At 37.6% G+C, this 26446-nt stretch overlaps 1 protein-coding gene and 1 pseudogene across 5 annotated transcripts in view; one reads left to right on the top strand and one right to left on the bottom strand.

The window, feature by feature from the left end:
* The window catches only part of DIAPH3 (diaphanous related formin 3), a 530180-nt gene that overhangs the window by 313913 nt on the left and 189821 nt on the right, over positions 1–26446 (bottom strand). For all 5 annotated transcript variants that reach the window (XM_065901830.1, XM_065901832.1, XM_065901833.1 and 2 more), the window contains 4 exons: positions 23797–23861; positions 18593–18697; positions 15720–15977; positions 14872–14986 (listed from right to left, as the gene is read on the bottom strand). In XM_065901830.1, the coding sequence (XP_065757902.1) occupies positions 14872–14986; positions 15720–15977; positions 18593–18697; positions 23797–23861 (543 nt within the window). The remainder of the gene's footprint in view (positions 1–14871; positions 14987–15719; positions 15978–18592; positions 18698–23796; positions 23862–26446) is intronic.
* Positions 24307–24687, top strand: LOC136144166 (cytochrome b-c1 complex subunit 7 pseudogene; annotated as a pseudogene).

Here is a 26446-nt window from a genome sequence, read left to right as displayed (position 1 = left end):
TCTCAAAACTATCATGCTGGAGGACGCCAGACTAAAAAAGTCACACACTGCATAACCCCATTTAAATGAAACACCCAGCTAAGACCAATTTAGACAGAGAAAACAGACTGGTGGTTGCCAGGACTAAGGGGAAGAGACAATGGGGAGAAACTGCTGAATGAGACATGGTTTTACTTTGACCTGATGGAAATCATTTGTAACTAGACAGAGGCAGTGGCTGTACAAAACTGTGAATGTACTAAATGCTGCTGAATTGCATACTTTAAAATGGTTTATTTCACATGATGTGAATTGTACTCCACTTAATAACAACTGTAAAAAATCAACATCCAACAAAAGAGCAATTTTCAGGAAAAATAAATGAAAAAATAAATAAATGAATTGTTACAATCTGTCTGCTAACAGTTGTTCTTGTGGCTGTTGATGCAAATCAAGGTTTATCCAACAATAACAGAATCTACCTAAACTCTTTCCTTCTTCTCACATACATTCTTGCCATTAAAACAGGAAAAAATGTGAAGCATTTTAGCATTTAGATCCTGAACTTATATCTCTCTTTCAACCACCCTAGTTATTCTATTAATTTTTTACCTGATTTACAAAAGAGTCTATTACTCAGCAGAGCTAAACCCATCAGTGGTAGAGTTAATTGGAATCTAGGTCATTTAAGCAATTCTACTCTCCTTGCAAAATTCCCCATGGTTCACTCAGTAAACAATCTGCCTGCAATGCAGGAGACAGGGATCGATCCTGAGTTCGATTCGACCCGGGTCGGGAAGATCCCCTGGAGAAGGAAATGGCAACACACTCCAGTGTTCCTGACTAGAGAATCCTACGCTACAGTCCAAGTGGTCCCAGGAGTCGGACACAACTTAGAAATCAACTGATACAAAATTCCTATTTGCTTCAAATTTAAAAAGACAACTTGCTCGAGGAAGTTGAAATTATTATATTTCTTCTTTAAAAGAAGGAAAAACCATTCATTTCAGCCAAAATTAATTTGGTGCCACTAGGTGCCAGGTGGCAGAGGATGAGATGATTGGACAGCACCACCGACTCAGTGGACATGAACTTGAGAGAGTTTCAGGAGACAGTGAAGGACAGGTGAGCCCGGCATGCTGTAGTCCATGAGGTCAAACAGTCAGACACAACTTGGCGACTGAACAGGTGCCAGGCAAGTCTCCTAGGTGCTCAGGACACATTAGTAAAAGAAACAAAGACTGCTCTCCTTAAGGATTTTAACTTTCAGTGAGGGCAGAGAGAGAAAACAATAAATATATACCTCGCAAATATGTAATAAACAAGATGTTAAAAGGTGATGAGTGATATTAAAAAAAACGAAAAATGAAAAATGAGGTCGGCAGAATTGGACTGAGGAGGTAATACTGGAGAATAACTACGGTGGTTGAAAGAGGGGGGACCACACAGGGTAACGGCACTAAACCGGGAGGCGAGCGCAGGAGGCTCATTGAGAAGGCAACACTGGAGTTAAGACAGGGGGCAGTGGGGCTGACCACGCAGTAACCTGACGTGAGCGCGTCCAGGCAGGAAAGAGCCCACGCAGGAGTGCCCCCGGCACGTCTGAGGTGCACCCCAGAGGACCTCCAGTGCAGCTCAAGGGGAGGAACTGAGAGCGAGGTGGGAGAGAGGCAGGGACAAAGCTGGGGGGCAGGAGTGAGGCTCCAGAGCGCTGGCGCCCTCCGAGCAGAGACGACTGGCTGGTCCACGCGATGGCAGGTGCGACAGTTGCACGGAGGAGGCCAGGAGGCCTCTGCAGCGCTCACCTGTCAATGACAGGCTGGCAAGGAGGCCGCAGCAGCTCCCATGGGGAATTTTCCTAGAAGCCAAAGAATGGGTAGGGACTGCAAATTTAAAAGTTCAGAGTAAGTGATGAGGACCCAGGGAGGGGCAATGAAACGCACGGCCAAGCTTAATGGAAAAGTAGATCAAATGTACTGGATATGGTGTGCAGAGCAGAAAAAACAGCAAGAAGTATACAGCTAGAAATTCAGTTTGAACCTGAATGCAGAAGGCTACAAATGTGAGAGAGGGAAGGCCATTGTCTTTGAATCCCCTAGAGTGTGTACACACATAGGAGATGATTATGTGGTATCTCTAGAGATGATAAATCTGAAGATAGTTTACATTACTGTCTTGAGAATAGAAAGACTACGAGAAAACAATATGAAAAAAAAGCTGCAAGAAGGTGACTAATGAAGGAGAAGGGCCACCACGGCTTCTAAGGCTGACAGGACTGAATCACAGGGTGCCGTTCTGCCGCACCACGCTCAGCCAGGCCCCCAGGAGCTCCCCCGCCTTCCTCCCCCGCCTTTCCTCCAGAGCCTCAGCAGGAGAGAGAGGCGCAAACTCCAGGCATGAAGTCAAGAAGAAATGAACCCTTGACTTTCAACACCTTTCTAATGATACAACCTGGAGACTGAGATTTTTAACTGCTCAGGGCCTCAGCCTCTCACACAAACAAAGACCTGACTCTTACGATGTGAGAACCGGGCCGGCTTAGGAGCCGAGCGAGCACCTATTTCTCCTTTCCTGTGTAAGCCAGCTCCATTCTCTCCCTCCTTTTTGATTCTACCAGCTATGTGGCCTTCTTACAATCCTAGTATAATGAAGAATAATGAGAAATTGTGATTTATTGAGGTTGTAGGTTATGCCTATTCATCATGAACACATTCATGAAAACAGCTCTTTTGATAAAGCACATCTCAGAGGTACAAAAGTGGGCTTGGGATCATCACATCCATTGCCTATTCTGTACTCAACAATCTAGCTGAGAAAAAAAGATGGTTCAAAAAAACAAAAACAGTAATCCACTGATTAGTCATTTTCGGACTGCCTAGTCAATGGAACAATATACTTTCAGAGATATACACATGTGTGTATATATACATATACATGCATATATGGTAAATCTATTACAATAGTACTGCTACCACACTGAAGCTGACACAAACTGCTGTTTTCTTTCCTATTGGTATTGAACACACTGCTAAATCTGCCTAACTTTAATGGAAATACAAATGAGTGGTCAATTTTGAAAGTTCACATTCACTTTTATAGAGCTAGATAAGATTTTAAATGAAGCTATATAAAACTCAGGAAAATTTAAAAGTATTCGAAAAATGAATAATTTTTAAATAGAAAAACACAAAAGCTCTAAAAACAAATGTCCCTTATTCAGAAATAAACACAGTGATCCCACTGGCTATTTCAGCTCTTCTGGATTGACTCTTATAGTAACGGGACCAAGGGAGTCAAACTCTCCCACTGAGGCCTATGAAACCCTGAAAAATAATTGGCTCTCTAATTGAAGAAGAAAAGAAGATTAAAGAAGGGAGGAGAGTCCTACTTCAGGAGGAAGGAGTCTAAGGCAATATGACAACAGAAGAGGACACAGGCAAGTAACTAAGAGACAACAATTAAATTAACAGAAATTGCTTATTCTGTGTGAAATGTAGCTATATTAGCTCTTTTGATAAATGTGATTTCCCTCAGTGATGAAATTTTCCCAATTAAAATAAACTTTTTTTATATATTGCATTTCAAATTATCCAGTGAAATATGCAATTATAATCATTTATATGTTCATATCCATTTGTAGATGCATATTAGGTTTGAGCATTATATAAATATTCTTCAGATAAAAATATGCTGTGAAATGTCATAAAACAAACTACTTTAAAATATAACTAAACTTGAAGGTGAGAGAACTAAGTTTTTCAACAAGGCAATACAGAAATAGTTATATCCCAACAAAAGTTTATAAGTTAAATAATATAACACATTTCTTTTTCTAAAGTAGAAAATAATTAAATAATAATAATTAAATGATAACAACTGAAAGTCAAGAACCAGTTTGCTTGTAGATACCAGTGGCTCTTTACCGCAGCTTTCTGAAAGGTATTTCTGACTTGGGAAAAAAGTAAGTAAATATATACATATATGCAGAATCTATTAATATCTTAGAAAAAAATGAAATTAATTGTATACATTACAAACTGGAAAATATACAGTAGGCTATGATACCTGTTGCACGTTAACTAAATATAATATATTTAAATAAAGAAGAGGAAAAATAATGCCTGGCTCTTAGACATGATATGAGGATTTTGCCAAAGGCTTCGGAAAGGCACTTAGCTATGGTAACAAAAACATGTTGGTGTTAGTAAAGATCCACAGCTCAATAAATATTTAATGAACAGAACAAATGATTTAAACAATAAGCCAAAATGCCCCCAGACCCAAAAATAGCATTCCTATTAAGGGAATGCAGGGCTAAAAGGAGACATATAATTTAAATGAGCAGAATCAACAGGGTCAAGTATCTTGTGAAATGTAATTTTATGGCACTCAGTTATCCTAAGCCCTGTTCTCCCCTGTCAAAGATTTCCAAATCCTAATTCTTGGAGCCTGTTTTATACATCACTTTACAAAGAAAAGAGAACTTTGATGATGTGGTTAAGGTTAAAGACCTTAAGATTAGCAAAGCCTCCCTGATTATCCAGATGGGCCCAATTTAATCACAAGTCTTTAAAGAAACTTTCCTGATTTAGGTCAGAGTCTGAGAAATATGTACTCAAGGATATCAGGTGAGGGAGGCTCAGCTCACTGCTACTGGTTTTGAGGAACTGAAGAGGAATCCACAAACTGAGGAATGTGGGAAGCCTCGGGAAGCTGGAAAGGGCAGGGGACAGGGTCTCCCTGAGAGCCTCCAGAAAGCAGCCCTCGATTTTAGCCCAATGAGACCCACACAGGACTCTAACCTACAGAACTGTAAGACAGTAAATTCACATGATTTAACCTACTAAATTTGGAGAAATTCGTTAGAGCAGCAATAAAAAGCTAATACAAAGCCCCATCTGTGAGCGTGAAAATGATGATTCCCTCCCCCTTTGCCAGTTGGGCTATGCTGAAACTGGGGTGAAAGACAGGTAACAGCGGAGAAATTAATCTAGAATATTGACAGTGTCACTGGATACTGAATTTACCAACCCTGAGACTACAAACCACTAGGCTTCTTTTTTTTTTTTCATTTATTTTTATTAGTTGGAGGCTAATTACAATATTGTAGTGGTTTTTGCCACACATTGACATGAATCAGCCATGGATCTACATGTGTTCCCCATCCTGATCTCCCCTCCCCCTCCTTCCCCATCCCATCCCTCTGGGTCTTCCCAATGTACCAGCCCTGAGCACTTGTCTCATGCATCCAACCTAAACTGGTGATCTGTTTCACACTTGATAATATATATATTTCGCTGCTATTCTCTCAGATCATCCCACCTTCACCTTCTCCCACAGGCTTCTTTTTTAAATCACTTTTAACTGAGTACTGTTTCCTGCAGGCAAACTTTCATTTCTGGATTCATCAGAAAAGACTAATTTACATACACTAATGCAGCATGTAAATTTCCAAGTTCATCTGCCAATCTCACGTTTCCAGGCTGTAAATCATTCTGAGATAAACACTTTTCAGAGTTTTGCCTCCCCTATTATTACTAGACAGGCTACTGTAGAAGAAGAAATACAATACCCATTTTCAATTACGTTCTAAAGACACTGCTTTATGTATTTCTTCAATTTGTCACCTGTTTATGAAATAAGAGTTAGGCTAAATGATACATATAAAAGATAGTGTTATACAGTTGACCTAAATAATTTCTTTAGCTTACATCACAGAACTGGAGAAGAAAAAGAGGAGGAGCCTGTTCTTGAGAAATTATCACTCCTCTGAACTTTCTGCTAGTGCTCTATGAAACTAAAAAAATAAACAGTTTCATCTTTCCTGCAAACTCTGCGGGGATTTAGGCCATAAGCTCTACTTGGCACTCTGACTGGCCTAGCAACCAAAGGCTACTTTTGGAGAAAGCAATAGCACCCCACTCCAGTTCTCTTGCCTGAAGAATCCCATGGACGGGGGAGCCTGGCGGGCTACAGGCTATGGGGTCGCTAAGAGTCGGACACGACTGAGGACTTCGCTCTCACTTTTCACTTTCCTGCATTGGAGAAGGAAATGGCAACCCACTCCAGTGTTCTTGCCTGGAGAATCCCAGGGATGGGAGAGCCTGGTGGGCTGCAGTCCATGGGGTCGCTAAGAGTCAGACACTACTGAAGCGACTTAGTAGCAGCAGCAGCAAAGGCTCCTTTTGCCTTAAAGAGGGGTCTCCAACCTCCGGGCTGTAGATGAGTACCTCCTGTCAGATCAGTGGTAGCATTAGATCAGAAATATAGTGCACAAAAAATCTAATGCACTTGGATCATCCCGAAACCATCCCCCCGGCCCCTGGTCCACAGAAAAACTGTTTTCCACAAAATTGGTCCCTGGTGCCAACAAGGTTGGGGACTGGGACCTTAATGCATCCCAGTTCCACAAAGACATTAAGCCATCCATATCACCCTTGTTAGGTTGAAACTATACATATCCATCAAGCATAATGAATTATTAACAAGATCCAGTAAGGTTTTATAAAGAACTGAATGAGCTTTCCAAGATCATTCTCATCAGCTCAATAATCTAAAACAGAATCACACCAAGAAAACCAAAGTTAAATTTTTCAGTTATTAAAATTATACATTGTTGGGCACCAGCTCCATTAATCACTCAAAAACTGAAATGAAAAAAAAAACCAAACAAACAAAAACTTTTTTAAAATAGGGAAATAAAGGTCTTTACATTGATTCAACAGATCCTTCTCCACAGAATCTTAATAAAGTATTTGACAGTGAAGATGTACACAAAAATGAAAAAACAAGATATACAGACCGGTATTCTAGAAGTCTTCAAAAGTGACTATTACCAGAGGTCCGTTAACAGAGCAGCTTAGAAAGCTTCACTTGAAAGTGAGGTCAAGGTGGAGGGATGTCATCTAACCTGTTACTACTGTGGAAGATTCAGAGATGACACAGAAAACACTCCAAGTAAAGATGAGCCTGCATTCTCAAAATTCAAGTTCAGCTAATACTTCTTGAGCGACTACAATGACCTGGGCATTGCAAATGCCCTAAAATATGCATTATACAATCCTCACAATAACCTTATGACCTGGACCTGATCGCGCATATTTCAGAGAGGAAAGACCTGCAGCGGCAACAGCTGGGGTCACACACTTGTAGCTGAACTCCAGTCTCTCACCTCTTCCACACATTCCACAGCGTGATGTTAGTATTTACAGCTCAAATACTTACAGAAGTGAAAAGAGGTACCGAATGATGAAAGATGGTCTTAATAAAAAACGGCAGGTTTTTAAAGCCTTTAATGTAAATCGTGGGATGAGGATGAACTGCTGTGGGGCAGTGGTAAGGTGGCAGGAGATGAGAGGAAAATTATTTTAAATCAAAGAAGAGCACTTTAAATAAAACATAATAGGATTTCTTTTAATCAGAGAAGCAGCATGGCATAGAAGAAGGAGCAATGACTTTACACTCAGATCTGTATTCCATTCAGAGTGGCATCTCCTTTTAGCTGAACTTCACTTGAAGAGCACAACTTTTTCTTAAAGATAAAATGTATAGAACATTTGCCTGGGGTGCTTCACAGGATTGCTTTGGGGAACAAATAAATGACATAAATGAAGCAAACATTACTTTTAAAAAGGACACATTATTAATACTGTTGCTTTCTTATTGTCTAATTAGGGAGGTTTTATATTTGTTGCACATTTGATGTATGTTTTTATTAGCAAATGCATTTAATAAATGGATGTCCAGATGTTGGGACCATCATAAAAACTATTCTAAGTTGGATGAAACATCTCATCACCTATAACACACTGGGCCCTTCAATTACGAAACGAGCAAACCCAAAAGCCACGTGCGTGTGAGCAGGCGGCGGGTGCGGGCAGGCCCCTGACCCCAGTCTCACCTGCGCAGCAGGGCCCGCAGCGTCTGTGGGCACAGACCCATCCTGCGGTCATAGAGGCAGACGCTGCCTCTGATTTTAAATGCATAGAAAGTACATACTAGTTCAAAGGGACTAAACTGTCCTCAAATGCAGTTATTAAAACGCACCATTTGAATGACAGCTTGTGGACCAGTCACATACACTTCTGACAATCATGGAGATGGGATGCTCAGATCTCGCTTCAGAAAAGAACCTTCCAGTCGGCTACAGAAAGGGCACCATGAGCTGACAGGCTACGAACCATGAGCCCCCCAGGCCCCTCTGCAGCTGGAGCCCCGGCCAAGGCCCGAGTGTGGCAGGAGTGCTCAGGCCAGCCAGCAGACTCCAACCTGGGACCCCTCCCACAAGCATCCTGGGCTCCAGGGCTGAGAACTCCTCAGATTTGCAGGACAATCCCGGTTCTTCTGCCCAGTCCTGCTCTCACCATCTTTTACCCTTCACACCCATTACCAACTGCTTAACTCTTAAAAATGCCCACTGCACTTCAAAATCTCAGCATCTGCTTCCAGGAGGACCCAACTAAGTAAGTTTTTTTATTCATGTCTTAAGTAACAAAGTCTAGCTGAAAGTCTAAAAATTTATATGCTAATGTTAAAGTAGTAATGAGTTTCAATGATACCTCAATGTACCTGAAACAATTATCACGTGGTATGAAAGTACACAGGCTTGCCCTGATGGCTTGGCAGTAAGGAATCTGCCTACAATGCAGGAAGTGCAGGAAACAGAGGTTCTATATTTGGATTAGGAATATGCCCTGGAGGAGGAAATAGCTACCCACTGCAGTATTCTTCTCAGGAGAATCCCATGGACAGAGGAGCCTCATGGGCTACAACCCGTGGGGTCGCAGAGTCGGACGTGACTGAATGAACGCACCCACGCAGGATGCAAAGTACACATGAACCTTACAGATAAAAATGGAATAGCTACTGCTGTTTATTGTTCATATTTATAATTGAAGGAAAAACTAAATATTGATTAGAGGTTAGTGAAAGTAATGATGTTACTTTTATTTTTCTTATCAAAGTTCATAGACTCCAAGTAAGAACTGGGATACAGCATGTCTAACTTTGAAATATCCATTCTTTTAAGGCACAGACATGCACTTGGACAAGTCAGAACTGTGATAAACAAAGGTCTCTAAACTGGCATTCTCCTCAAATGCCATGACATTCATGAAAGCTTATTCTATACATAGAATATGTTCAAAGTTTGAAAGTATATGCCCAAATGACCTAACCTTGAAGGGGGGCGGGAAGAACATCCAGCTTAACTAAACACATGACTATATAATCCAAATCTAACTTAGGAAATTCAAAGTTATACAATTATAATAAAGTTATCTCCATGAGAATTTTTTTTTTCCCTCTTACCACCAAACTTACTACACTGTTTCTTATCAAATTCCTATAACTTGGAATCCAGCAAGGAGCACCCATCTCCTATGACTCTCCTACCATGAGCCAACTCCCTGCCTGTGCTCCAGAGATGGATCCAGTATAAGGCTAACTCCACGTGATTCTCGGTCTTCGAAGCCTGGCAAGTGGTGTGTTTGGAGGTGGGCCCAGGGGTGGGGAGGGGCAGGAGGGAGCAGAGAAAAGGGGAAGTGGTGAATGGCCAGATTTACAAAATATTGCTTTAGATTAAAATAACACACTCAGAAGGAAGAGCCTCCTTTTTATTTTCTGGAGAATACTACTGTGCGCTAATTAGGTGGGAATCCTGAGTGACAGAACATACTGCAGACAAACTGCACAGTGTACACTGGGCAATCAGGGGGTAACAGGGTAACAAGTGACACCAGTGTAAATGAGGAAGGCAGCAGAAGATGCAGGAAATGGAAGAGAGACCCTAAGGGAAAAAAGCACTAACTGATGACGACAGCATGTGACACATTTACAGTGTTGTGAAGGTTTGATAGCTACAGGAGCCCCACAGAAAACTGCCACCAGAAATAAAATACCAAGATTAACTACTTGTTAACAGGAGACGGTACTGCCCAATCTAGTGCTAGTTCAAGTGACTCTACTTGAATCCAATGCCCTGATACCATCTCTTTCTCTGATGGAAGGAAAAACAAAAAAGAAAAAAAAGGAAAGGGGAAAAAGCCACGTTTATGGGTACACACTCCCCAGTAATATACAAGCAAATGCAAGCCTCCTCCCCTTGTTTACAGCATCACCACAGTATTTAAGAAACATGTCTACCTGCAGGGACTTTAAAGCTTCTATCACAACATGCCAAAGGTATGCTGGGTAACTACACACGTGACTGCCACATTCTCTGGACCAGAAAGTTGCCTGTGGCTCTAACCTAAACAACCGCTTTCTTTACCCTCTCTCTCTGGGTTTTACCTCACTAAAGCTTTCAGAATAAATTCTGGTTTCTTTTACAATACAACAGAGAGTACAATTGGTAACAATGAGATACTCCCTAATGGTAAAACAGGCATGACATTCCTGACCTACCCATAATTTCCTTAAAAGTTTTTTTCAGATTCAGCCACAGACAAAAACCAAAATAGATCTCTAGAAAAATATTTACTTCTCCACAAACTTCCTCCCCAGTCTTCCTATATTAGTGTTTGTCAAATGTCTTCTCAGAAATCTTCAAGATGTTGAAGATATATTACGTTCATTTTGGCATCATTTCTATATTAACATGCCCTCAAGGACCACATTTCTCTGTTACAAATTATACTGTTAATCTTAATGTAGGCTCCAGAGGTAGTTCAGGATTTTTATACACTTTGGTTTCTACAGAGTAATAAATTGTGTTTCAAACACAAAGACACATCCTGAACACAGCCAAGTCACTGGGATAATCCATGGTTTATCACTCTCTACCTCAATACTTTGTCCACTGAACTATGATGTCAGAAATCTAAGCTTGATTTGTTTTTAAGTACATAATCCATTAACTGTTTCCATATGCCATAACTGTTCAGTTGAGAAATTATTTATAAACCAGTTTATTGACTCTATCTGGCAAATATGACACACCTGTTATAAAATGTGATTACTTCAGAAAGCTAACAATTGTGGAATCACATTTTCATAATAAATCAGTCTAAGCGATTTAGACTATTCATATACTTTCAGAAAGCCCTTTAATCCCTATTAAGTTAACAGTTTGTGAATAATGAAAGTAATTAATATTAATTTTACTTGATAAATCCAACACCAATAACCTGTTAGTGTACGTTAATCCATTTTCCAACAGCCTGTAAAAATTAACCAACAGATGCTTCCAATCTGGTAAAAAAATACACAGGTCATTAGCATTATTTTGATGATACCAAATGTTCAGTGTATGAATATTGTGATTAAATTTCCAAGAGATCTATAAACAGTGCTCTTTTATAACCCTGTTAAGCCGTAAGAGAAGCCTGAAACAGTGGAACATGGCAGTCTTTTCCACAATCAAGATCAGCACTGGTTATCTCACTCCTGGTCATTAGACTTCACCTGCGAACTTGACCACACATCACCGAGGCCACAAGGCAACGTGAGTCTAGGGCCATGTCCACCTCCTCACCACAGTGTCCCCAGGGCCAAGCACAAGTCTTTACATACAACGTGTCCCCCATAAATACTTGACATGAACAACTGTAGACAAATAGGATACAGAAAAAGCAGGAGAAATTAATGAGGCAGATGAGAAAAAAAATATGATTAGGAAAAATCCAACATGTTATTTTCAAAAGAATCTAAACTATGGAAAACTAAGACTCATCTCAAAAGTTTAGGATGGAGAGAAGCAAGGAAACTAAAGTGAGATACTTACTAAGGAAATAGAGTATAAAAAAGAAAATGATATAACTGAATCAGAAAAAAATGTTGACTTCATAGAAGATGACTTAGAGAGGAGTTTCCGTACTCCTTATGATATGACACAAGACACGTTCCCATTGAAGCAATGTTATAAAAGTTATAGGAAGGAGATTAGTTTAAAAAGCAAAATAAGTAAAATCTAACTGGAAAAAAAGGAGAAGTAAAATAATAAAGAGCAACATGAGTTAAGAGGAAATGCTCAACTCTCTCACCAAGAACATCTTGCTCCATCTGTGAGTTGGTGGGGCAGGGTGGTACTATGTGGAGTTAAAACTGTTTCAATCAGCAGACCAAGAGAAAAACCTCAGAAGAGATGCAGGTAAAGATTAAACAAGGTCACACGAAGAAGACCCAGTTCAGGGCTGGTATACCACAGGTGCTCAATAGGAATGATTAGTTTCTCTTCCTTTTCCAGGTATGAGACCTCTGAAACCCAATTATCTTAACCTAAATGCTTCATAAACCTAAAGCATTATAAGACAAAGAACCATTCTTGGTAACAAAAAAATAAATGAGAGAAAATTCCAAGGTTCTTTTAAAATTACTGGCTTCAGTTCTGTTTTTGTTTTGTTTTTTTTCTTTTTCCTTTCTGCCAATTTCAAATGCACAAAGATTGGTGTCTACCATTTAAAATGCCTGGAACAGGACATTCACCTTTGTAATCAGAGAAAGAGCCCTGGTTCTTAGTCCAAGGAGGTACTACAATTAAAAAATAAAAGTACACCTTTTCTCTAAAAATCGGTAATTTTTCAGTAATCTGAATCCTTTGTTCTTCTACCAAGCTGTGATGCAAGCCAACGAGGACAATCAACCCATGTCCGTGCCTCTATCGCCCCCTGCCTGCTAGAGAGGGGAGAGCAACTGTATTTCCATTTTGAATTCTGCAGAAATGACAAAACTGATTCAAAGAAAACTTCAGCATCATGGGAAATAGGCAAAAGTAGCAGCCAGGCCATGAATAAAGGAACAAGGAGCAACGTATCCAACACCCCTGTTTCTTGTCTAAGTTTTCCAGGCACCTTTGTCTTGCCTTCCTTTCTGATCTTTCCTATAAGATATCTACACAAAGTCCTGTCCTTCTGAAAGCAGTAACGAATGACCTTTTCTAATAAAATACTAATCAGACCAAAAAGCACACTTAAGGCTCCTCAATTAATGCTTTCTAGGAATTGTTTTTTAAAATCCCGACCAAAAAATCAGTTGCCCTCACAGCTTGCCTCCTGTTGACATTGTAAGATGTTGGTATTGCCCAGCGTCATGACCATGGGCTTCCTCATCTTTCCAACGATCCTGGAGATATTATATAGTGTCACAAAAAAGAGAAAGCTGCATTTGAGTTGAGAGAAAAGATGTCGTAGGCCTCTGCCAGTCTCTAAGTCAAACCGAAGAGAGATTCAGGGCACTCTACATTGCAGAGTCAGAGAGATACTGAAATATGGAATATTCAGAAAAGGATCATCATTTCCTCACCTTACCCTTTACAACTGGTATTAGATTGAGCTAATGTCTATTTTTTTCAACCTTAAATCATAAGACTAAAGTTAGATGACTTAAGAATTTTTTAAAGGTCCAATTATTTCATTTAAGGCTAACACTACAGCTAAAATGAAGGCATGCTAACAAGTTTCCCTTTTGAGCCTCATTAATTAAGAAAGTAATCAGAGTACAGAGAGGAAAAAAAGAGTAGCTGATGGCAGTACTACTTAAACAGCTTTTAGATATCACCCTTTCCACCTACAAGAAAAGCAAAGGGAAAACTAATCAATTCCAGATTATGAAATCTGAAATTCTGAAGTGCTTTAAATGCAAATACACATTTTAACTGCCATATATTTTCCTTGATTGCCTGAAGAGTGCACTAATCTTTTTCAAAGAAAATTTTGATTCTCCATAATCAAAAGGTAAAATTAAGATCTGCTTACTTCACAAGTTTTACTAGGGTTAGAAATTCCCCTGGTTTTCAAAGAACAAAATATATTATTTTTATCATTTTAGTCACGAAGAATGGTGTTCCAAGATATCTGATAAAGGCTTTGGATTTAAAACAAATTCTAGAAATCTAATTTACAATTACCTGTTAAGAGTTTCTAACTTACAGTATGTTTTAGAAAGAGTTTCTAAGTTATATTTTAGAAAGCATTTCAAAGGAATGCAAATGATATTTTTGGTATCTGCCAGCATTCCTTGGTTGCTGTGATGATCAAGTTAAATCAGGTACATAGAGCATCTGGCATGGTACCTAGCATGCAACAGGCACTTTAAGAAGTCAGCTCTTCGGTCTACACCAAGCATTCCCAGCTCTGTCCAATGTAATCTCTCCCCATCACCTATCTCTCTGTTTGATGAGCCCAGGGATATAAGTGGCATAAGTCAGCTAAAAGGTTCCTTTCTGAAAATTAAAAGATAATGCCTGATATAAGTGGTTTATACTACAAATATAAAATGTGTTACTCAAAAATGAACTAAACAGTGTGAGTATCAACCCTGAAACATAAGTGGGAGGCCCATGACAAAATCAAATTTCAGACAAGAGTAATTCCTAAATATAATTGTTAAAAAGAGAAAATTCACAGTGCATAGGTAACAGCTATCTGTGGGTAGCTCTTGAAAATGAATTTCATTGTTCATAATGAAAAGATGATATAATCTACTAACAGACTCTATATCAAGCTACCTTTCAAGATAATCTATAAATCTGATCATTTCTACCCCATGTGACTCATACTACTTAATTACATGGTAGTCACTGCAACATTAAAAAGTGGGAAAATTAGGACTAGAGGAAGACTCACATTTTGACTTTGTTTTTCCAGTTCTCATTGACTAGAGGGAATTTTCATATCAAAATTTTCTCTGAAAATATCCTCCTTTATGAAAGTCTAACTTAGAATATCTTCAAAGAAGGTATCATGTAGAAATTTTTTTAACACTGGTATTAAGTTAATCATTTGCATTTTAAAAATTGCTCAGTTGATACTCTACATAAAAAAAAAACTAACTTCATTTATCCATTAGTAATGTAAAAACATCACTTATAGGATACAAATAATACTATTGAAAGCATCTAAAGAGTTGTAATATTAAAATGCTAAAAGTAACAAATATCCAAGATATTAAACTTACCTTTTGGCTGGCAACAAAACGTATTCTCAAGTTTACAAAGCAAATCCACACTTTCATACTTATTTTCATTTGCTTGTACCCAGAAACAGTCTTCAGTCATTTCCTGAGGTCTGATCTGCAGTCAGAGAGCAGACAGATTCACAAAAGGTTGAGTGTGTCATCTGTCCCCCACCTAGCACCCCATAGCTGCCAGCAGATATTTACGGAGTCATCTCCGTAAGATTTTTTCCAAAGTGTGTTCAGTGAAATACAAGTTCTGCAGAAAGTTAAGGTGTTATTAGGGAAAAGGAAAGAAAAAAGGTTCCACTCTCAAATGGTTGGGAATTGAAGCTGAATGCAATGAAGTTTGTTCTTTCTCAGTTATACTTCTCCTAATCTTTAGCAATGCTCAGTTTTACGTGACAGTGAAACCACCTTTCTGCAGGATTCAGAATTCCTGTGTCTCAACTAAATATCCACCTCTGACAGCAAGTAATAATTTTTGCAATAGCTACCAACATTAAAAAATTCCTAAGAATACCAACTTTTCTGTACTTTTTAAAACAGTTCAAAATACATGGTATAATCATAATATTAAATTGTTATATATATATTTAATTTAAATGTTATGTATGCATTTGAATATAAACCAAATCCCAGCACAATTATCATAGACTCCTACCCAATTTATAAACTAGAAAGCTTTAGTCAATAGTAAAGGGCTTTAACTCAACATTTTTCTTATAAGAATTCCTATTTATTTAATGCCATTTTGAACAAGGTTCCCATTGGAAATTATATACAAGTAAATACAAATTTAAGCTTTAATCTAAGAAACAGTACTATTTCTCTACTTGTTTCTGTTTTACCTTTAACCAATTTAATCTTCTCATGCTGGTTTCCAGTTTAAATTCTTTCTTTGGTTTTAACCCAAAAGGCAGGGTCGGTGGAAGGGGCGCGGCCTGTCCGCTGAGAAGCCCCAGCGGAGGGGGTGGGGGCACAGGCCCCCCGCCAAGCGGTGGGGGCGGCCCTGGGGGCGGCGGCGGGGGCGGCGGCGGCGGGGCTGGTGGGCCGGTTCCGTTCCCATCCGAAGGAGGCAAGCAGGTACCGGGTGGCAAGGCACCAAACTACAGGGGAAAACAGTAAGAACCATGACAAAGCGCTCTCTACAGAGCAGGTTCAAGTACACGTTTCTCAAAACTACTGTTTTAAACCAAAAACAATTGAATTTCAGTAATGCCATGCAGTTTAACCTACAAACAAAATTTCAACAAATATTTTTCCCAATTTAAGAGCATTATTATAGCTTTTGTTTTCATAAAAATGTAATTGTCAGAAATATTACTCCCCATTTTAAGGTAGTTATGGTCATCTGGGTGGAGATGTCCAAGAGGCAAACAGGGACCCGGGTCTAAAAGATCTGTAAGTCAGCAGTCTCAACAGGACAGCTGCAGAAGCCATTTGTGCAGGTAAGTTCACCCAGAGGACCGACCGTGAGGAAAGGTTTATATACAGAATTCTGCGGGACACCAGCATTTAAGTTAGTAAAATAAATAAATAAATAAGATCCAGAAAAAGAGAGGGAGATAATATTGCCACATCATGCCTTTACCCTTCAGGAAAAATTAACTAAGATTCTTAGTAAGACCTGGAAAAGCAAAACGCGACCTGGTTACTAGGCACTTCTACCCTTATGCTTCTGTTACTTAGTAAAAGTAGATGCATTTTTACTACCATAAAGGTGATAGGAGTTGATAAATAATTTCTGTGATGATGATTTCCTGAAACCAACTTCAACTCTAAGGCATATAGCTATATAATTATTAATAAATCATTTTAAAGTTTCATGCTAAAATTACGGAAAATAGATTACATACAAAGGCTTGAAATCAACATCCAAAATCAGCACAAAGAAAAAGTATTTAAGAGAAACTGAGACCACAATCAAAAACCATGCCTTATCAAAACCATTAAGTATAAAGAAGAATCACTTTAGTGCTGGGTTGCTGTGATGGTGGATACCACAGCCCTTTGAACCTTAGGGATATATGTACATTGTACTCACATTCAATAGACATGTATAGTTAACAACTAATGTCTTAAAACAAAGGTATAGGTGAATTTCTGCTCTAGACTTTGATGAGTGTGAGTGACTTGAGAATGTCACTGATGAGGCCAGACACTATGAGCACCTTGCCCCCCAGTCTGTGCTCAGCGTCTAAGAGCGCTTGACTATTAAGTGACACAAGGAATGAAATCATGGATGACAGAACACATTTTATTCATAACCTTTATAATCAGCATGGCTTTGATGAAAGAGAAGTATATTAAGGCAAATGCATACAATTCATGAGAAATACAAACTAATCCAAAGAAAGGATTTGTCAGTTGTTCTTCAAAACTGAGTATGTGGTCAACGTCGAGTCTCTAATGACAGGCTCTCTTCTGGCAGACATAAACAGAGGTGATCACTGTACATAAACAGAGGTGATCACTGTACACAATCTAAAACAACAGAGGAGACTGCTTGATTTAGTCTGTTTCAAAATGTAAATATATTCCCGTTTTATATAAAATCATATGCAGCAATAACATATTCAAACACAGTGAATATGTTTTCTATAAACTAAAATTTTCTAGCATAGATTTACAAGAAATGCTTCAATTGGGAAAAATTAAAAGAAAGGAAAGTCTAAATTTATACTAGCCTGGACCAGGAAAAAATTGTCATGAATATTTCAGTGTCTAAAGCTCAATCTGAAATATAGAAAACACAGCCGAATGTTTCTTTAATATGAGGGAGAGGGAACCACATAAAAAGATGAAAACTTTCAACAAATTGTGGTACCTTCTCTTGCAGCACTAGAGAAAGATGATCATTGAGAATTTTCTTGTAGATAGATTCTATTTTTTTCCCCAAAATTAAACACTATCAGATAATTCCTAGAGTATCTTCAGATAGACTCTGCAACAAAACTATACACTAAGTAAAAAAGAGAACAAAATTGCAAATAACATAGGAAAAAGTATGCCTAACATTATTTCGACATAACCATAAATTAGGATGAAAGGAAGATAGCAAAACTATACTTACTGCTCATCATTTTGCATGTAAATCTACATGAAGGAATTTAGCTATGGATATTCTACTTCCTTACTTTCATCCATGTAAAACATGCAGATAATGTATTTCTTGCTACCTGTTTTGTGTGCAGAGAGTATATGTGAGCTATCTACTTCATAATCCAGATTTGCTCCCTTTTTTGTCATGTTTTAAATCTGTTTACTTTTGGAAATTGAAAAATTATCAGAAAATGTTCTCATTCAGCTAGAGGTTATCTTTTACTGCAAGGTACCCATAGGCTGAAGGTTTTGAAAAATAAATAGCTTGAGCAATAATTTTCTGTAGTGGGATAAAGATCAGTGATGAATGACAAATCTAGTAATAAAAGACTTTCTTACACTTAGTGCTTAATTACCTAGCAAACACATGACATCAGGAACAAAACCGAAATGCAACACAAGGAAGATATTAGACATTTTAAAAAAAGCAAATTTAAAAAAAAGGAGGCAAAATAATTTTAAAAATTTAAACAGAATAGAAATATATATAAACAAAAATATGAAAACATACAAGTAAAATTAAAGTTTCAACATTTTGATGCTGTGAGGACATGATACAACCTTTGTTACCCTGTGAGTTTTCAATACCCAAATTCACTCCAGGTAGATAGTATTTTACCTGTGATTTAAAAGCTTGTAACTCTGCTTGAAGCTCATTAATCTCTGCCTCTTTTTTCTGCAATTGAGCCTGAGTTTCTTGGTGGTCGGTAAACTCTTTTTCAAACTGGAAAAAAAAAAAAAAGAAACATACAAGACACTGAGAAAGATGAAAATAAAAGGCACTATTCTTCATATAGAAATTTGACTCTAATGATCTGTTAGTGACACATAACTTTTATGAAAGGAGTGGTGGTAGGTTTTTGCTAAGTCACCCACAGCTTTTCTCTAGGTCCCTCAGGGTCCCACCAAAATCATTCATTTGAAAAGGAGCAGACAAAGCCAGAAATGAAATCTGTGACCTTCTCCTCTCAGCAGAACAAACTGGGCTTACAGTTATCCAGAACACTGGCATTTTTCTTAAGAGTCCCAAAATATCATTGCAACTTTGTGTAAAGTAATGGAGAGCAAGGCATTGTACTGAATTCCCTGACCCCTACCTGTGAAAACTTATACTTGAAATGTCTCGTTTATCAACATGATTTAAAAGAATTTCATTTCAATATTTTTTATTAATAAATAACTCCACTTTGTAAATGCATCAATTATTTCCTTTTTTTGTAAAACAACATCAGAAACTTAAGGACCTAATATACATTCTAACCTTCATCAAAAGTTTAAGAGGATAAACTCCATCTTCTTTATCATTAATCTTTGGAAAATTAATGATAAATTAATCTTTCAAAGACCTTAGTGCAACACTTTGAGGGAGGAATGCAAATGATAAAATTTGGTAAATCCAATGAGTCTTCCAGTTGATACAGCCACTTAGCACAAGTCACCATCCTGCACTCAAAACAGTTTCACCTTGCCATCATCTTCTCTAAAATCCCCCTACTAGCAGAGATAAACATGAGTTCTGTCTCATGATCAAGAACACGTACTTGACTCCGTTTTAAAAAAGAAAAAAGTAATCACTAAAAAATACAAATACTTCAAAAATGTAGCCTTGAGACTTTAAAACAGTCAAATGAGGGTTACTCTTCGGATTAGGAATAGGATCTCCATACACTGGTGGCTTCCAAGTCCCCATCATCAGCTCCAGATTCACAACTGCATTCCAGACTGCAAACCAGTCTATAAATATATTTCCAACTTAAGAAAGGTTTTTAAAAAGTAAGGAAGCATTCCAGTATTTTCAAAACCAATATTGTCTTTCTCTCTACAAACTTTGTTTTTTTAATACTGCTGTTCCATCCAAAAGATAGCTCACATACCATGACTCCTTTGTCTTAAATCTTTAGTGGCTTCATTATAAAAACCACACTTATTAACCTAATACCTAAGAACCACCTGATATCTGGTCCCATTCCACTTCTTTATTCAATAAGTATCTAAAAGCATGACTATTATGTGTTTCTCAGAGTGGCAGGGACTAGGGGTACAGAGTTTAAAAGAATATGATCATTGTGTTTAGTAAGCATAGTGTCTGGTGGCAAAATCAAAACAAAGTAACCATCCAAAATCTATGCAAATTACTCACAATAGAGAAAGGCCAGGAGGCATGTGTGTCGTTCCTAGAGCAATGATGCTTGATCTAAGGCTGGAAGAACTTGAGTCACCAGCTGAGAAGCGTAGCCTGCCTCGTGACTCATACGGTGTGTACATGAATGACAAGCATCCCTTCTAAGGGCCACAGAACGAGGTCTGAGAACAAACTGCAGAGGATGCAGCTAGAGATACACCAGAGCCAAACTATGGAAAGGAAGTTCACAATAAACCAAAAAGCTTTCTTCTTCTCCCTAATAACTACAGACAACTTTTAGAGTATTTATCACAGGAAAGCAACGTAATCAGACTTGCACTCTGGAAAACCCAGCGAGCAGCAGCACGGACAGTGAACGGTGTGCTGGGCATCAGTGCGGTGCGGCGCTGCAGCGTCCCAGCACGGACGCAAGCCCTGCTGGAGCTCAACAGAAAACAGCACAGAAAAGGGGGGAAAATATATATGTATAAACAGAATCAAAAATTAGCATCTGACTGAACAGAGGAAATGAGCGAAGGACTATAACTAAGATAACCATGTTCTGTTGCTTTGAAAGCTGACAAGAATGAAGAATTTGGTTCTGAAGATGTTAAGCTTGGTATAAGAAATTCAAAATGAATGTACTTGTGCCTCCTCCTCGGACAGTCACCTTGCTGCCTCCCACTATCCAGCACGGCTCACAGTAGCCATCACTTCCCAGGGCAAGTGTTGCCTAGCCACCCGAGATCCTTCCTACAGGCTTACACACCACACAGGGTTTTCCTAAAACAACTGTTATCATCCTGTATTATAAAACTACCAAAATATAGTATCATACACCTCAGTAAGGCTCACCAACCTGGAAGCTCACTAATAATGAGACCTTTTCTGTTTTATTCATCACCTTTCCAAAAGCTTTATATTTACAAATTAAACTCTTTTGTTGAGTGAAATCATCAGCCAATTCCTGTCAAACTTTCCTTTATATGTTGAATAACCATGTCAATATCATAAAGGTCCTCAATCTCCCAGTCTCAAAAATCTCTATGAGGTCATTTTCTCTATTCTCCTCTCTATGACCGCTCAGTCAATGTTTACTGCTGCTTAGTAAGAAATAGAAAACTAAATTCTTATGAGAGTAAGAATGAAGAAGCCTTTCTCATAATATCAATATGTACACTGTCCTGTCTTAGGCCTTAGAATAAGATGCAGAAGGGAAAAGAATTATTTAGAGGAACAAAACTAAAACTATCAAAACAACCAGAATCATAGTTACTACACTCAAAGAAAGCTTACTAAGTGAACTTTACCATACTGAGAGTATCTGTATTACTTACAAGAGAGATAAATTTCTACATCCTCCCCTATAAAAGGATAAGACGAAATATAAACTTTGCTTTAGCATTTTTATAATATCCAGAGTGAAATCACAGTAGCCTTGAGGATAAAATGAATCTCCATTAAAGATGCACTTTACAAAAACTGAAATGATAGGCTTCCTCTCCGAAAGGAGTCAGTAGAGCAATATTACACTTACAAAATTACATGCAAAAATGTCAAGAAACACAGTTAAGGTTGAGGTTCTACTTAATTTCATTCCCTCAGGTAAGTGAATTAGTGCATCTATACAAGAAGGTTGATAACTCAATACTCTCTATGTACTTTCTGACATTTCTAGTCTTCATTTTTCAAATTTATGCATTAAAATAAAGAATGTGTCTAGCAACCATGATAGCTTCCTGCCTAAAGCAAAGTATTTACATGTGTCCTTATAAAGCTATCAGAAAAAATTCTTGCTGACACATACAAAATGGTATGGCAATAGAAATCTTTTATGGAGTGAACAATATTTTCTGAATATACCTAAGACACATAACTGCTGACTAAAAGGAGACAACTAACCTTGAACAAGGTCTTTCTTCTATTTACACTAAAAGCTTACAATTTTAAAACATTTTGAGAAAGTTATCATATATAAATACTGTAAGCCAAAAAAAAAGATTATAAAAGCCAATTTAAACTATCTGAGATTCATTCAAACCAAGTAACTTGAAAGTCTGCTACTCCTTTCCTACAGTGAGTAAAAGTCTTATTTACTGAGCTTGGAACACAGAGTCAGTGGGTGAGAGGTCACCATACAACAAAAACATCTATCAACTGGAACACTTATAACACTTAAAGTATCGATTACTTTGTTTCCCCCATTAACTAAGTCACTTTGCAAAAATGGAGATGTTAATATCCACAGCTGTAATCTGAGCCTGCAGCCAAAGGTCGGGGAGATAATATTCTCTAAGGATTTGGTGAAACTTAGGACTTCTTAGACAGGGCCCTTACAAAGTTCTCCACATGAAAGTGAAACTTAAAGTCACTCAGTCATGTCCGACTCTCTGCGATCCTGTGGGCTATACAGTCCATGGAATTCTCTAGGCCAGAATACTGGAATGGGTAGCCTTTCCCTTCTTCAGGGGATCTTCCCAACCCAGGGATCGAACCCAGGTCTCCCGCATTGCAGGCGGACTCTTTACCAACTGAGCCACCAGGGAAGCCCAAGAATGCTGGAGTGGGTAGCCTATCCATTCTCCAGTGGATCTTCCTGACCCAGGAACTGAACTGGCCTTTCCTGCATTGCAGGCGGATTCTTTACCAACTGAGCTATTAGGGAAGCCCTAAGATGTTTTATCTTAAAAGTCTATTAAAAATGTACAATTCTCTCAAGGTTCATTTAGGGCTTGACACATCAAAAATGTAGACTCTCTGGCATGGTGCCTAACTCAGTCTAAATGTGCCTTGAGTAAAATGTTCATTGAGATAGTGGTAGCAGTTACTACCATGATTCCTCCAACGAAAGGAACCAGCCCTAAGAATTCAAATCAGAATAAACTACTTAAAATGTGAAGACTCCAACAACAAAAGATAATAAAAGTTAAAAATAAAATTTTAAAATCAAGAACCAGTCTAATAGGTACCCACTAAGTAGAGACAAAAGCACAATACACTATCTTAAAGAAAAGTGGGGGATGGCTGGATGGTCAACAACACTACTGGGACAGGAACAAATGAAACTGCTGACATCCAACACTTATGATCTATGAAAGAGACAACTTTAAATGGTTCCACTTAGTCTTATGAAGCAACTTTAATCAAAACAAAAACCAAATTAAACTTTCACTTAAAATTTTTAGATATAAAAAAAAAAAATTTTTAGATATAATTTCAATCTTAAGGGCCTAAATTATCTGAGGCCTTGAGAAATACTCCAACCTTAAAATTCTGACTCTATATTGTCAATCATTCATTTATTCATTCACTCATTCAAAAAATATGTTTAGTTTTCAGTCCAGGAATTGTTTTAGGTGCTGTGATAGTGAATAAAGCTAACAAAAACCCTTCATAAATTTTAGTACAGAGGGAGAAACAGACAAGACATTTGTATATACACACATAGATATATAAATGATGTAGCATGTCAGATGGCGATAAATACAGCAGTAGAAAAACAAGGAAAGAAGCATAGGGAGGGTCAGAGTTGGGAATGAGGAGTTTAAATGTTTAAATAGGAAGTTCTCAGAGGATGGCATCTGTGCAAACACCCAAAGGAAGTAAAGAAGGAAACTGGAAGAACACAGAGAGTCCCTGAGGCAGAAATATAGCTGCAGGAGTCCCCCTGTAAGTCTTGCAAAGTTATTCAAACTACTTACTTTCTTGTTAAGTTCTGATGCTTTCTCTTCAAACTCTTCTAGTTTTGCTTCATCTATGCAAATATCTAAAATTGCAATGACAAAATTCTTCTTAAATTCACTGTTACTTTAAAAGTTTAGAAAGAAAAAAATCACTGAGAAAAATCAGAAATAATGTCAGTAATAAACAAAATGGAGAAGTATATAATATATAATGGAGAACGATTTTCTAAGCATGATACCAAGGTCATAAAATATAAGACGAAAGATAAACCCAACCACAATTTTAATCTTGTATTAAGCAAAAGGAGTTCAACTGTACATCAACAAAGGTTGCTATCCTCAGTTCATATTTTGAAGGAAAAGGAGAAGATAATAGCCAATACAAATGGGGAAAATATACAATAACAATGAGCATAAAATTAGGAATAAAAATCTAAAAATTGATAAGCCATAAGAACAGATAATTGAATTTTCCTAATAATATGAAAATACACAAATATTTAATTAGAAATAAGTAAAAATTAACGCTTCTGTGTCAGGTCAACATGGCGGGCCAGCCAGCTATTTCAGCATCAAGCAGGTGGCTGGAGGGTATTCGAAAATGGTATTACAATGCTGCCGGGTTCAATAAACTGGGCTTAATGCGAGATGACACAATACATGAGAATGACGATGTAAAAGAAGCCACAAGAAGGCTTCCCGAGAACCTTTATAACGGCAGAGTGTTTCGCATTAAGAGGGCACTGGACCTCAGCATGAGGCAGCAGATCCTGCCTAAAGAGCAGTGGACGAAATATGAGGAGGATAAATTCTACCTTGAACCGTATCTGAAAGAGGTTATTCAGGAAAGAAAAGAGAGAGAAGAATGGGCAAAGAAATAATTTAGTAGTCTAAATCTGTGGGTACAGCTGTTCTTTACTAAATCTGTGGGTACAGCTGTTCTCAACTATTTTTATGAAGCTGGTTAAACCTGAAATGTACAATGTAGAACTATTTGGGCTGTAAATGTATTACTTTAAATAAATACCATAATTATTGTTGGGAAAAAAAAAAAGAAATAAGCAAAAATTAAATAATCCCTAATGCCAAGTACTGGAGATAGCACGGGGAATCCAACTCTCCTAAAAACAGTTGGAAGTATCATTAAGGAACTTTGCTAATAAACTATGCAATATGTACTAAAATTTAAAATAAATACTTTCTTTCACCCAGTAATTCTATTTCTAGGACTTTGCTTTTAAGTAAGAAGATTCATTAAAATATTGTTAGCAAAAATCTGCAAATAAATATCTACTAATAATAGATTATAAAGCTCTGATAGGAATCCACAGGACGGGACACTTCACAGGAGAAGTAATTCATGTGGATGTCTCATGATGTACTATATCCCTTCTTTCTTTTTTAATGAAAGTAATAATGAATATTGTTTAATAAAACATATTACAAAACAACTTATGAAAAGCAAGAATCAACCAAATCACTGCATCCAACACTAGCCCCACTTCCTGAATGGGACCACTTGCAGCTCTTTCTGTATTAGATTACTTTGGTGGTTAGCTGCTTAACTCTAAATACAATGTACACAATTATTTCTTGATTTAACTATGTAGGGCATTATGGATAACTTCCTAAGTTATACTTTCCTGTATAATCCTAATTCTCTATAATTTTTTTTCACTTGGCTGGCTCTGTAGCACTAAATTAATACTTAATCCTCCGATTCCTATTGCACAGACAGCATCTCTTGAATCCCACCTTATTATGTTATCTGTGCCCTATACTTTTGAACATCCTATATTGTAATATATTGTAATATAATGTATATTCCTATACATTCCAACATCCACCTAAGCATGTTAACACAGTGAAATTGTCTTCTGTATTTAAGTCTTCTGCATTGTGTCTACAAGTTTATTTGAAACATTTATAATCAATTAACAGAATGAATTTATTTAAATATGTAACTAATTTCACTTATATAGCCAAGAAGTATTCAAAGATTTTATTTCCTTCTCAAGAATTCAATGTCAAAACCTCTCACCTACTCAAGAAAAATATTCCTAATGTCCAGGTAGAAAAAACTTTCTCTTCAGACACTATTCAAAATCATTCCATGTTTTAGTTTGCTGTACATTTAGAGAATATTTTCCTTTATTTCTATGTCCCTCCTACCCCCAGGAACTTCTAATTTCTTCTCTCTTAGGGAAAGAAACAATCATTTGCTTTATCAGTGTCATTAGTATTATCTACTACCTCTTCCCATTCTATGCATCTCACACTTCTTCCTGAACTCAAATATTTTATGAGGAAAAAAACAACTTCATGCAAATAATACTCTTTGAATATTAAATCAAGATTTGACGTATGGTAACTTCTTAAACATTAGTTACCATGTGGAATCACATATCATTTCAAAGACTGTTTTGCACTCTGTTACTTATAAATCACTTAGACACATCAAGCCCTGGTCATCTGGGAAAGAGTGGTTTACAGAGTCATACAGATCCTTCAAATGGTGATACATCTCATCATACAGTATCAAAATAATCATATAGGGTAATATCACCACTAATCCCATCAGAAAAAAATTTAGCACTGCCAAGATGACAGTAGCAAGTACAAGTTTTCCAAACTCAAATTTTTACATAAATGCTTGGATTTTATCATT

This window comes from Muntiacus reevesi, chromosome 11, assembly GCF_963930625.1.
Source record: "Muntiacus reevesi chromosome 11, mMunRee1.1, whole genome shotgun sequence".
Lineage (NCBI taxonomy): Eukaryota > Metazoa > Chordata > Mammalia > Artiodactyla > Cervidae > Muntiacus > Muntiacus reevesi.
The sequence above is the reverse complement of the archived record's forward strand: the minus strand, read 5'-3'. Positions and strand labels throughout refer to the sequence as shown.